Here is a 14,404-nt window from a genome sequence, read left to right as displayed (position 1 = left end):
CTCGTTCAAATTCTCTTTCCACCAAAACTCTTATAATAAGAGTCTTCAACATATACACTGTGGGGCTACCTCACTTACCATCACCCACAAGTGTTCCAATTCCTTGTTCATAAATTATGAAATTCTTTGCTCTTTTAACTTTGCATCCTTCCATACAACTTATGGGCCTTAACTGTATTCTGCTTCCTCACCATGACCTCCAAACCCTCCACCATCACTGCACTGGCTATTTACTCTCTCACTATCCCTAATTCTGAAGCCTTGGTAAACCAGTTCCATTCTAAATTATGCTTTGTATTCAAATCTCTTTCCCCTAGTCCTACTGCCACTTACACTCTGCAAACCCCAAACTTGTATTACTCCATCCTTTTACCTCTTTCACTTCTCTTTCTCATAAACTTTTGAACAGAGCTGGAGAAAATAATGAAACCATGTTACATTATCTCAACCGAGTCAAGGCAAACCCTATGTGCACTCTTGATTTTTCTATTCTATATTCTCCAGCATATTAGTTACCCCTCTGTTATTCCTATTTTCTCTCTAATCTTCAATCTCTTCCTATATAGCTGTTTCCTTTCCTAAAGTATAAAAACATATTCTTTCTTCATCTAATACTTATGAAAAAACAAAACACTCCACAACAAAAACCCTCACTTCATCCAACCATTTCCAGATGTTAACATTCTCTATCTCTCCATTTTGTGGCTCAACTCTGAGAAAATCACTTATATTAGGTGCTTCCACTTCTCTTACTCTTTCTAAACTCTCTGAAGCCTGATTTCTAACCTCATCATTCAATGGAAACTGCTCTCTTCAATGTTGCCAATAATCTCTCAACCTACAACTCTGGAGGCTCGCTCTTAGTCCTCATCCTTCTTGACTTCTCTGTAGTCCTTAACATAGTGGACGATTCTCTTCTACCCAAGTTTCTATAATATCTTTCCCTCCTAATTCTTCTATGTTGTCTGACTGTACTCTTTCTCTGTTTCCTTTGCTGGTACTTCACCTAAGACATGCCCACTAAGCACAGGTGTCTATCAAGGCACTATCCTATGTCACTTAATGACATAGGTTCAATTATCTTTCTGCAAGTGATTCTGAGATCTATAGATAAAGCTTTAACCTCTCTTCTGAGTGTCAAAAGTAAACTGCTGGTTGTTTTCCCTGCCTCAAGTCTTTCCCCACTCTTATCAATTTTCTACTTACTATGAAAATAATTTTCCTAAAATATAAGTACGACTATGTAGATTGACTACTCAATAAACTCTAGTGACTCTCTGTTACTACCAGGATCAAATAAAAAATTTGTCTACTTTGAATTTGAAGTCCTTTGCAATCTGGTCCCTTCCTATTTAGTCTTTAATGGAAAAGTTGTCAAATTCAGAACTACTCAAAAATTAAATGAGCTATCTTAATAAGTATTCAAGCAAAACCTGGGCAACTAATTTTGGGGTTTACTTTTCAACTAACATTTTAAATATATGAACAAAAATATGTGGCAAGACCGTTAACTTTAAAAAAAAAAAAAAAAAAAGATGCAGCAGCAAAATAGGTATATGATGGATGTAGAGGCCAAGGATGGAGGAGGTGTCATAACAGCTCACTGTAACATTCAAATTGAAGTTCTCGATGAAAATAACAATGCTCTGGGAGTGAATTTCGTCTTGCTCTCTGAGCAAATTCCACAAGACTCTTTAGCAGGAATTGTTATCGCACTCAATAAAACACATGACCGAGATTTGGGGAAGAGATAGGAGGAAAACCATTAATTTTGTGAAAGAAAACAAATCTTATACAGGTACAGGCTGGATTAACTGGTCTCTGAGTTCCATTCCTAACTCAGACACTGTGATCAACTGTAAGATCCTTGAGGACAGGGGCCAATTCTTAAATTTTATTCTGTTATCTGTTACTCTGCAGTTTGTACCACAGTATCATGTACATACTACATAGCCCAAATCCGTTGAATAGATGTATGAAGAGATGAATGAAGAAATATACAGAATAAATGATTTCTCAATTGCCCAAGCTTTTTTAACAACAAAACGAAAATAATGTTTGGAATCCTAAACTACAATTTACAGTGTGTTGATTTAAAAACTTTAAAGTGTTGAATTTCCATTCACAGTAGGAATGAGAAAATAAAATTTTACCCTTTTCCAGATCATTCATAAAAAGACTAGATCCATTTAAAACACTGATACTGTGGTATACACAGCAGGATGATTTCAAAAAGGCCTCGAGTGACTTACATGAACTGATGCTAAATGAAATAAGTAGAACGAAGAGAACATTATACACAACAACAAGATTATACAATGATGGAAGTGGTTCTTTTCAACAGGGAAGTGATTCTGGCCATTTCCAAAGGTTTTTTGATAGAGTCATCTGAACCCAAAGAGGACTGTGGGGACTGAATGTGAATCACAATAGAGTATTTTCACTTTTTTTTTTTTTTTGCTGCTGTTTGCTTGCATTTTGTTTTCTTTCTCGTTCTTTTTCTTTTTGATCTGATTTTTCATGCGTAACATGATGATTGTGGAAATATATACAGAAGAATTGTACATGTTTAACATATATTGGATTACTTGCTATTTAGGGGAGGGATTAGGGGGAAGAAAGAAAAAAAATCAAAACAAGGTTTTGCAAGACTGATGTTGAAAACTATCTCTGCAAATGTTTTGAAAATAAAAAGCTTTAGGGGCAGCTAGGTGGCACAATAGTTAGAGCACCAGCCCTGAGAGGTCAGGTCGACCTGAGTTTAAATTGGCTTTCCAACACTTAACATTTTCTAGCTGTATGACCCTAGGCAAGTCACTTAATCCCAACTGCCTCAGCCAAAACAAAAAACCCTATTATGTTCCAAGCAATAAATTTTGGGGATTACAAAGAAAGGTAAAGACAGTCTCTGTTCTCAAGTACCTATATTCCAACGGCTCTTTTTTCATTCTCCCAGGTTACTGGTGAAAATGTAAAAAAAAAAAAAAAATTTTTAAAGCTTTTAAAAAAACCAATGTGTATTAAAAATAAACTAATTTTTTAAAAGGCATTATATACATTTCAAATACTAGAAAATATTCACCAAGACAGATAAACTCTCTAGAAATAAGAAGTGAAAATAAAAGTTACTTATAGTCCAAAGCTGTACAAGTAATGTGAATGAAATAAGGGTTCTGGCATCCCAATTCTTAGTTCCAATTTCATTATAAAGCTAACTACAAATTCAAACAATATTTTATATTGATTTCATAGCTATATATGTATTAATATATAATATGTACATATTACATATATGCAATAGCTATATGAAATGTGACCCAAATACTAATGTCTATATACAGATGTATCTATATCGCATCATGTAATTTTTTTTTTTAACAGAAGACAGTTTTATAAAACATTTTGTAAATTTTGTGTGAACAACTATATCTAGCTATAATTTGAATTCTCTTTGTTTTTAGTGATGCTGATACTAAAATGCTAAATAAGTAGATATAACCTTTTAAATTAAGTATGTATTTTATTCAAGTGGTTGCCTTTTATATTTTAGATGCCTATAATTTATTGACTCATGAAGTTAATGTTTACTTTGACAAAAAAAGAATTTCTATCATGATCAACCAGGTTTTACACCAGCATTTGAAAATCAATTAAAAAATATTATTTTAATGAGTCCAAAAAAAAAAAAAAAAAAAAAACCAACATGATTGTAAACTTGTATGGTAGAGTGGAAAGAACCTATATGGATTCAGAAGACCTGAATCCATACTTACCTGTGCTACTTTGGGTAAATCACATCCTCTTGCTGAGTCTCAGTTTCTTTACTTGTGAAATGAAGGAGGTAGACTGAATTAATCTGTGAGATGCCTTTCAACTCTTAAGTTCTAAGATTCTAGATGTAGCTCATTATAAATGATCAGGGCTTTCTATCTTGTAAGTATAAAAACACTGATACTATAATCTATTTAAATGTATTATATTAAAAAATTTCCATTGTATTTTTATTTTAAATTTAAAAAAAGAAAGTTGACTTTGAATATCAGTTAACTCAAGTCTTTCAGCTTATAAGAAGAACCAGAGACCAAGAAAGACAAAGTGCATTTCACAATTCCATAAAATTAGTGGATGGGAAACAATTTAGACTGGCAGAGTAGAATCTGGGTCTTTTGACTCTCCAATTTTCTTCCTACTATATCACACTCTTTCCTTTAGGAAATTAAGACAACATTGAAAATCGGCATCAATGCTTTAATTTCAGTGATTCAACAACCAACAAATTTTTATTAAAAGTCTATGTGCACACTGCAATCAATTTACTTTGCAAAGTGTTCAAAATAACTTTTTTTCTGATTTTTCCCCAAACTGTTCAAAGCCAAATTTGCAAAACTGTAATAGAGAAATGCATTAATAACATCAAAGAGCTAGATAGGAGATGGAAGATTTAAAAGAACTTATAGTACTTGAGTCAAGGAATGCCTTTTCCCCCCCTCAATATTTGGTATAGAAAGATTTTTCAAGAATCCAGATAACTGGGCTAATCCTTTGAAATACTCTGTGGATCCAAACAATTCCCTAGATAGTCATAAGACTTTACTTCCTCTAACTTTAAATTGGGATAAACGTTCCCCAACTACCTCTGGCAAAGAGTACAGAGAATATAAAAGCCAATGTAAAAATAAAGATTATAAGGTAAAAGATGATTATAATTAAAGATCCTCAAAATATTTCAATTCCCCTTAACATTGTTTGATTTTAGGCTATCTTCATTTTCTTGGAAGCTGTAAAATTAAACTTCAATTTCCTATTTAGCTAAAGGTCTTGTCAAAGTTCCCTCTTACTAAGAGGTCAAAGTCAACATTAACTTTCCAACAGTTTTCCTTTACCAGTTCCAAAAGTTAAGTCTGGAAATGTCTATGCTATAATATCAGCATTTGAAAAATACCTGAGAATTCCTTCAGAAACTTTTCAAAGTTAAAAGTAGACTTCATATCACAAACCTGCAGAAGAACACTTTCATTCTAAGAACAAAGATGTTGAACAAAACTTAATATTGAAGAGTCTTCCAAAGAAATATTCTTAACAAGATCTTGTTAGATTATCATCCCAGAGGTTTATCTTTGGCTATAAAGCAAAGTCAACCTCGGCAAAGAAATCTGATGAAGGAAAACAGTAAGCAAAGTGAAGAAATTGGAAGCATATCAATTAGTTCTAGATGAAACTTAAATCTTTGTGACTCCAAGAAACCTTATTATTCAAAAGCTAGTAACTAAGAGTTCTCTGTGGTGGCATATATAAATTGGCAAGGAGGCATCTCAATCCAAATCATAGTGTTACACAGTATCCAAATTCTTAAACTGGCATTTACTTTATATAAGCATGGGTATATTTAACCTAGATATTATTTGTTCTTTTAACAAGGCATGTATATTTACAGATAACTTGTCCTTCCTTAGGACTAGAATGTATACAAACACTCTATATTATATATATTTAAAATTTTAGAATTTCAAGTATTAAATTTTCTTATTACACACCACAGTAAACTGTCCTAAAATCAGAAAAACTGAGAGTATTGAAAAGAAAATTTGCTAGTTACTATAAAACCACATCAAAAATTCGATTTTCAATCTTACTTCTAAAATGATAATATCACGGTTAACACATGCCACTAAAACAACTTACAAAGAAGTTTCCATTTTCCTCTACTTTTGGTTAGTCTTATTTGTTATGCTATGATGAAACTCCTCACTTGTCAGTACGAAAACCAAAAAAAAAAAAAAAAAAAAAAATCTCTACCCCCTTAAAAGTTAATGGCCCATGGAGTAACTAAACAAAATGTTCAGAATGAAGCCATAATTCTAATCTAAATATACTTATAAAATGAAAATCCAAAATTCTAAACAGAATTCAACAGCCATAAAGTTGTGTTCATCTGAGGACACCTTGTTCTTGAACCCCTTGTATAATACAAGAATCAAATTACAAAAACTTATTTTGCACAGTTAAACTATTTTAGGAAAAATTCAAAACAAATGAAATGTCATTCAACAGGTTAATTTACATGTTAAAAATAAAATTCGAAACTCAAAGAGAGGAAAAAAATACTAGATCATAATTTAAACTAAAGTTAGTGATTTAAAAGACTCTAGAAGAGATGATCAACATTTGTACATTTCAAGAGCTAGAGCTATATATATAGCTCTATGTATATAGATGTATGTGCATGTCTATGTATGTATATACATATATCTATGTATATTTCTTTCCCATTCACATAATTTTCAAGTGAACCTTCTAAATAATGTTTAGAGACTCCAAAGACAGAGTATACTTATAGCACAGAGAAGAAAAGCAAAAGAATGAAAACTATGAAGGCACATCTTTCTACATCATATATACTATATACATAATTTCAATACACTAATGAACCTTTACAAAAGTAAGTAGTTCTCAAAAATAGCAACACTATTTAATATTACACACATACACATATTTGTGTACGTATGTTATTTTCCTCATCCACATAATTTTTAAGTGGCCCTTTCTGAAACTCAGAAAAATGGTGAGACACTCCATAGAAAAATACCCTCATGGTACAGAGAAGAAAAGAAAAAGAACAAATTCTATAAAAGTATACTCTCATATAGTACATTCTACATGTTTTGCCAATGAAAATCTGGTACAAAATTATGGGATGACTTTTTAACAAATATTTCATAAATCATGTGAACCAGGAAAAAAATGCTGATACTCCACATCATCTAATGTTGGATGATACACAATTCTTTCTGTGTGTTGGTTTAATACTTGGAAGCAAAACATGAAATAAAAATGCAATTAAAAAAAAGCAAAAGAATAATTTAGTTCTCTTGTAAGAACTTCTTTTTAGAACATATGATGTAATTAAAGAGCTTTTACTTTTTAAACATGTATTTTATCATTAACAAAAGACTTCAAAATGAAATAGGGCCTTGTTTTAGAACCTCCATATTTTATTCTATTCATATTAACAAGATATGCATATTACTTTAAGTTATGTTACAATGGTATTTATCTTCTAATTATCTTCATGACACAAAATAAATGCTTCTACCTTTAACTGTATCATATGGAAAAGAAACTCTGCCATAGCAATAGGAATTCTCCGAGAGAAAACTATGATTTAAAGTTCACATTTCAATTTTATTTGTGATGAAAAAATTTGCAAATAATGACTAACGACATTTTCATGTTTCAAAAAGACATTTCCTCAAGAATTAACAGGGAAAGGAAGAATGTAATAAAAAAAAGTAGGTCTAAAATTCTGATACTTTCTTACATGAAAAATAACCTAATTTTAAATCAATTAAAATATTACATTCAAACATATGAAATAATACGCAAAGTTCCAATCCTTTGTTTCAGATAAGTATATCTTCAAATCTTTGAAACACTATTAAGTTCTATGGATCTTCCACAGAACTTAAGTTGAAGAGATCATTTTCAGAAAATTAACAGTTTTTAATTCATACACAATGCTATGGCAAGCAGTAAAGTGCTCAACAGAATAACATTAATATTTATTATTTTAGTATTTGACAGCACTTTCATAAGCATGATTATACTGGGTGGGGAAGGCTTTGTGGCTAACAAGCTATGACCTGTGTGACAGTAATACCCTACACTACAAGAAAGAATGGAAATGCTTTCAAAGCTGTTGTGATGGTCATTTTAGAGATTCAGACAGAGCCAGTAACAAAAGAGTAGATTTGAGTATGGAAATAAATCCACCAAGTCGGACAACTGGTAAACAAAGGTCCCTATAGCAACCACAGAGTGGAAACGAACTGAGGACACAAAAGGGATTTGCTTCTGACTTGGTCCCCTCACTTAATGTTTTTCAAAGTTCGTGGGAGATGGTGAGTTTCTCCAGATGCAACGCCAGGTTTCAAGTCCCCCTCTTCTGCAGCCCGTCCACCCCGGGGCCGCTTCTTCTTCCAGGGCTCTCAGCAAGCTAAACCTATTAGCACCGGCACTAAGGCAGCTCCCATCCCCACGCAGCTTCTCCCCAAACACACGCCCACGTACACAGAAACCGGCCTTGCCTGCGCCCACAGAAAGGGGGTTCGAGTCGGCATCCCCGCTTGTCGGGGGCAGGGGGTGACGGTGAGGCCGCCCCCACTCCCAGCCCAGCCCAAAGCTGGACGGAGGAGGGATGTGCCCGCTCGGGCGGAGAGGAGTCAGGAGCGTCCTCCGCCCACAAGCGCCCGCGCGGGGGTGCACGAAGGGGCTCGGCTGGGGGTCTGCCCACTCCCAGGCTCCCCCGCTGCAGAGCTCCCGGGGAGCCCCAGCAAGTCGGGGCTGGGCGCAGCTCGGCAACAGGTCAGGCTGACCCAGAGGCAGGCGCCCCGCACCAGCAGGTCAGGGCGCACAGGGGATGGGGCCGGAGAAGGGTCCGCGAGGGGGCGGGTCCCGCCTGCCCCTCCCCCGCACACCTGCGCGGCGGCGGCGGCGGCGGCCGCCAGCCCGGAGCGAGGGAAGCGTCCGGGTCACTCCGGAGACAAAGCTCCGGGGGGGGGGGGGAGGCGGGCGGCGCCCCCGCAGAGGGGCACCGAGAGGAGACCCGCCAGCCCCGCCCGGCCGCCGCAGCCCCCTCCCTCGCTCCCCGCGCTGCGCCGAGGCCGCGCCCGGGCCCCGCAGATAAACAGCCGCTGCGGCGGCAAAGACGGCGTCTGCCCCCGGGGAGAAGGGGCCGCCGCCGCCGCCGCCATTCGCTCCGCTCCCGCCCGGCGGGCACTAACCTGCACGGCCGCTGCAGCCGCCGCCTCAGAGGAGGGACCCACGACGCCGGCCCGGGGGCGGCCGCTGCTCCTGCCGCCGCCGCCGCCGCCGCCGCCGCTGCCGCCGCTCCGCCGCCCGGGCTAGCGCTCCCCGACCGTCGCCGGCGCGATCTCTCATTCAGCTCCAGCAGCCGCCGCCGCCGCCGCTCGGGGGAGGGGAGTGTGCAGGATCCACCCCGGACGCTCTGGGGGGTGGGGGAGGAGGAGAGAGGGTGCGCGCGGGCGAGGGAGCGAGAGGGAGCGTGGGAGCGCGCGGCGGGGGGCGGGGGCGGGGGAGGAGGCCGCGGCCGGCGGCGGGCGGGCGGGGACGCGCTCCGGGCACGTGCGCGCGCGCGCTCCGGCACCAACTGAGCCCTTTCGGGCTGGCGGCGGCGGCGGCGGCTCCCTCGTGCCTCCCCCGCCGCCCGCGCGCCGCGCTTTCTGGCTCTTGCGGACCAGCCCAACGGCGGGCGGAGGAGCGGCTGTTGTGCGGGGCTCGAGGCGCAGCGGCCGCAACCACCTGCAGAGTCTGCCCCCCCCCCCATAAAACAGCAGAGCGCGGGGTCCCTCCCCCGCCCCGGACAGGGAAACACTCGCGGCGTGACCCGTTTCCGTGAACTTAGGGGGGGGGGTCCCACCCCAAAACCCTCCCTCCCCGGGAGCGGTGCAGGGCCCGGCCCGAGCCCTGCGCGGGTGTTGGGAGCTCACGCTCGCTCCCCGCCTGGATGCCCAGCGGTCCAAGTCGCCGCGGAGGCATCCGACTGCGCCCGCGGCTTCGGGGCGCAGGGGGCAAATGGGGGAATGAAGCGCCAGGCCTTCCTGGCTGCTCTGCTCTAATGCGTGTGTGCCAAAGAAAAAGCGCGTCCCTCCCTCCCGCCCCCTCGGGGGCTCGGGATAATGATTTCCAGGTGAATCCGATTTACGCTTCTCTGTAGGAGCGCGTCGCCCAATACGGAGCCCAATAAAATGGCTTTGGTTAAAGGGCTTTTCTTAGAAAAAACACAACGAAGTTGGCCTGAAATGCGGTGGAATGGCGTGATGTTTAAAAGTTGCAGTTTGGGGAGTGCCCTGATTAAAATCAGCCTCCCTGGGAGGCAGCGGGGTAGTAAATAGCTTGTGTTTTCTGGGGGCCACCTTCTATTTGCTATAATTTAGACTATCTAGACTCATTACTAGGAGAGCCACATGTTTTTCTTCTGCGCAGCACTTCAACCATGAAACATGGAAGGGGTTCAGCAAGCCATCACTGTGTAAAAATAGAAACTGACCACAATTGGAGCTTCCAATTATTTTGCGTAGCTTCGTAATAAACATTAATTGTTAGCAGACTAGTTTGTATTTTTTCCTAATACCTGCCTAGTGCCATAGCATTTCGTTCTACACCGGCAAGGCAGAAATGACCTTCGTCCCAGGGTGTAAGTGATGGATGATTCTGCCCAAGGCTCTCAAGAAAAAGCCAAGGGAAAGGGCATACGCCTCAAAGAGGAAAGCAAAGGCAGTTAAGAAAGAAAAAGGCCTTCAAAGCAATCTATGGGAAAGGAGTCTGACAAAAAGTTATAAAGAAAAAATATATATGATATTATGGACCTGTATGTGTAAATTGCTTCCCAAGAGAGAGAAAAATACTTGCTGCTTTAATGAGAGCTTTAGAAAAACAAAATTTAAGGGGCAGTTAGGTGGCCCAGTGGATAGCGCACCAGCTCTAAAGTCAGGAGGATTTGAGTTCAAATTTGGCCTCAGATACTTAACACTTCCTAGCTGTGTGACTTTGGGCAAGTCACTTAACCCCAGTTGCCTCAGCCAAAAAAAAAAAAAATTTAAAAAGCCTGCCTCCTAGTTTTGATTTTCAAGGTTCTGAGTAAATGTTTAGTGTTTTGTGAATGTTAGTACAGGATTAAGGAAAAGGTGGCTGGCTTTGTGCCAATCACAATACACATTTAATTATTAACAAATAATTAACTATTATTGATTAACCAATTAAAAAACTGGGGAAAAGTTAACACTGATATATGTAAATACCCATAAATAAGTTAAACTTGAATTTGGCTCTCATGCAGATACAAATGATTCTGTGTTCTTATATCTACCACTAATTTTCAGAGTTTAGGATAAGGCCAATGAAGTTTTCAAATGGGCATTGATGAAAAGCTTTGTAGTTCATGGAAGCAGGGGTCTAGGATGGCAGGACTGTCTGTTCATTCGTAACTCCAACTGATTATCTGTATCTTGAGTGAGTCATTCAAATTCTGTTTCTCAATGAGATAAGTTCCAAAATGACATTAATTCTGTTAACTGGCTTAGTAAGCAATCAGTAAATATTTATTGAACTGAATCTGCAGTTCAGAAAAATAACTAATATATGACTATTTAAAAGATTTTTATTTAGTTTCATGACTTTTAATTTTTTTCCTATGACAGCTTGGTTTTTAGTTGTCTTAATACATTTCTATAAATCCATTGACTGTCATATGTTAAATAGTGGCTATTTACATTAAAAGAAAAAAACTTGGAGGGGTACTTATTTTTTTTAATTAGAACATTTCTTAACGGTTTGGTCATGTATACTTATGGTGTATCTAATTTATATTTTAATATATTTAACATCTACTGGTCATCCTGCCATCTGGGGGAGGGGGGGGGTAAGAGGTGAAAAATTGGAACAAGAGGTTTGGCAATTGTTAATGATGTAAAGTTACCCATGCATGTAACCTGTAAATAAAAGGTTATTTAAAAAAAAAATAAAATAAAAATGCAAGGAGATACTAAGAGGAAAAAGCTTGAATTGGACCACATCATCCTCTATTCATAGTGAACAGAATATTGGACTTCAAGTCAGTTAGATGTGAACTGAAATCCTGCCTCAGATACTCTGCTACTGGGTGATCCTATGCACAAGTCATTCATCCTATCTCAGCTTCAATTTCTTGTAAAATGGGGATTTAAATAATTGCATCAGAATTATTGTGAGAATCAAATGAGATAAAATATATAAAGCATTTGGGAAAAAAAATTAGAGCATTTCTTTTCAAACTCTGTACTCCATTTCCTTATATCATCAGGCAAAAAAAAAAAAAGTACACAAAGTACTGAAGTATAAAATGACAAATGCCCTTCCACAAAATAAAAATCAATAGGAATGTAATACAACTAAAAGTAGTTCCTACTCATCACAGTATTTCTAAAGAAGCATTAAGTAATGACTCTGTTAACATTTTAAATTATTTTAGTAAATAAGCCAACAAACTCAACAAGATATGGAACAAATAATTATGGAGATAAGAAACCACCATTACCAAAAAGAAAACAAATTGACCAGAACTGAGTCTTAACAATTTCTGTAGTTCCATAGTAAACACTGAGTAAAAGACTGGTCAATTTCATGTTGCTATAGTCTTTAAAGAAAATTAGAAAATTAGGAAGCTTATTACTGTCATAAAAGACTTGCAAACAGCGTAATTATGGAAATAGATATAAGTTATTTCTTTGGCTAATTTTAACAATGGGTTTTTTTTCACTTTAGCAACATTAAAATCAGTTAAAGTAATGGTTCATTTCTCTGATATCACCAAGATAAAAATATATATGGTGGACTATTTAATTTTCGAAGTGCCTGAAAGTGACAATTTCATTTTAACTTCTTTTGATGGAACTCCATGTAAAATATATATTATCCAACTTTCCTGAAGAGTATTTCAAAACAATTTAACTTTTTCTTAAGGACTTGTTAAAGTCAGCAAACATTAAAAAGTATGTGATGTATTCAAGGTTCAGTGTTAGACCATAGGAATACAAAAAGCAAAAAATGAAAATATCCTGCCCTTAATTTGTATCCTCCTGGACAGAAACAATATGTACTCAAATAATATATTAAGCACAACACCACCCAAAACAAAACAAAACAAAACACTGGCAACTGGGGGAATGAGGAAACTTTCTCTAAGGCAATGGCCCCTTAATTGAAACTTGAAGAGTAGACAATGATTCGAAAAGAGAAAACATTTCCAATCTACTGGGGGTGGGGGTGTGGGTGGGGGGAACTATTTGTACAAATACATAAAGGCAGGAGATGAGGTCTAAAATTAGAAAAATGTCTGCTAGTTCAATTTGGTTGAAATGTAGTCCTCTAGTAGAAGTTTGGTATGAAACTAGTTTGAAAGATTACCTTTTAAAGTTTACCTCTAATTTATGTCAGAGATAGATTATGGAGAGCTCTAAATGCCAAGGTAAAAAGTTTGTATTTCATCCTAAAGGCAATAGAATACCAGTGAGGGTTTTAAGCAAAGGAAAGATGTACTCAGACTTTTGCTTTAGAAAGCTTGTTTGACTTCTATGTGGAAGACAGATGCAGGAGAAAGAAACTGGAAGGATGGAATCCAATTAGGAGCCTATTTTAACAGTGAAAGTTAAAAAGATGGGGGTGAGGGACTGAAACTATAGTTGTTGGATAGAAAGGAGGAAAAAGATGTTAGAGATGTTGGGGGAGATAAAACTGATAAGACTTTTTTTCAATATTAAAAACTTGGATGATTAAAACGGTGTATTCTCAACCAAGAAAAGTTTGGAAGACAGCAAAATGGGTTCCATTTCAAGTAAGCTGAATTTCAGCTATCTATTGAAGGAAATATCCAGCCAACAGTCCAGTGATGTTCTAGCAGAATTCAAGAGCAACAATGGAACTGTGTACATAATTTTGGGAGTCATCTGATTAGAAATGACACTTGAATCTGTGGGATGTGTTGAGATCTCCCAGAGAGAGAAGTGAATTCAAGGCCATATCTTGGGAAACATCCACCTTTAGGAAGCTCGAAAGGGATGTGATCTACCAAGAGTAGAAGGAAAAGCCATATAGGTAGGAAGCTACCAGAAGAGCAGTGTCAAAGAAGCAGAAAAAGAGAGTATATAGGAGGAAAGAGTAGTCAGCAGAATAAAAATCTATAGTGAGGTTAAAAGGATGAGAAATGGGGGGAGAGGGAGAGGAAGGCCATTGAATTTAGCATTTAAGAGAAATTGCTAATATTTTCAGAAAGTGATGGGTTAGGAATGATAATGATAATAGCATTTATATGGCACTTGAAGATTTACAAGTTTACATTGGTCCTCCCTTCAATCCTGGGAGCTGAGATATTATTAGCCCATTTTAAAAATTAGGAAGAGCAGCTATTTGGCACAGTAGATAAGAGCATCAGCACTGGAGTCAGGAATACTCATCTTCCTGAGTTCATATCTGGTCTCAGATACTTAGTAGCTGTGTGACTGGGCAAGTCATTTAATCCCCTTTTCCTCAGTTCCTCATCTATAAAATGAGCTGCAGAAGGAAATGACAAACCACTACAGTATTGTTGCTTAAAAAAACAAAAACAAAAAACAAATAGGTTCTCAGAGAGTTAGACAGGACTGAAATGAGTAATTCACAACAGATGAGGATATTCAGTCATACACTTGTTAAATAAAAGATCCGAATTAAATTCTTCCTGATTCCAGGTCCAGTGCTCTTCCACTGCACTAACTAGGAATCCAAATTGCAAGGGATTTAGAAATGAGTGTGTGATGAGAAAGTGGAGGCAGCAAGTACAGAAGATAGAGAAAGAAGTAATGAAAGTGACTAC

The 14,404-nt window shown here is 38.3% G+C and overlaps 2 protein-coding genes across 4 annotated transcripts in view; one reads left to right on the top strand and one right to left on the bottom strand.

Moving 5' to 3' along the window:
• The window catches only part of RALGPS2 (Ral GEF with PH domain and SH3 binding motif 2), a 205,066-nt gene extending 196,215 nt beyond the window's left edge, over positions 1–8,851 (bottom strand). For all 3 annotated transcript variants that reach the window (XR_004229297.1, XM_031936952.1, XM_031936955.1), the window contains exon 1: positions 8,781–8,851. The gene's annotated coding sequence lies outside the window, so the exon portion shown is untranslated. The remainder of the gene's footprint in view (positions 1–8,780) is intronic.
• Positions 7,755–8,904, top strand: LOC116423579 (translation initiation factor IF-2-like). Its single transcript, XM_031968570.1, has 2 exons — positions 7,755–7,785; positions 7,949–8,904. The coding sequence occupies exons 1-2, from the start codon at positions 7,755–7,757 to the stop codon at positions 8,902–8,904; spliced, it is 987 nt and encodes a 328-aa protein (XP_031824430.1).
• Positions 8,905–14,404: the final 5,500 nt, after the last annotated feature.

This window comes from Sarcophilus harrisii, chromosome 4 (genome assembly GCF_902635505.1).
Source record: "Sarcophilus harrisii chromosome 4, mSarHar1.11, whole genome shotgun sequence".
Taxonomy (NCBI): Eukaryota; Metazoa; Chordata; class Mammalia; order Dasyuromorphia; family Dasyuridae; genus Sarcophilus; species Sarcophilus harrisii.
The sequence above is the reverse complement of the archived record's forward strand: the minus strand, read 5'-3'. Positions and strand labels throughout refer to the sequence as shown.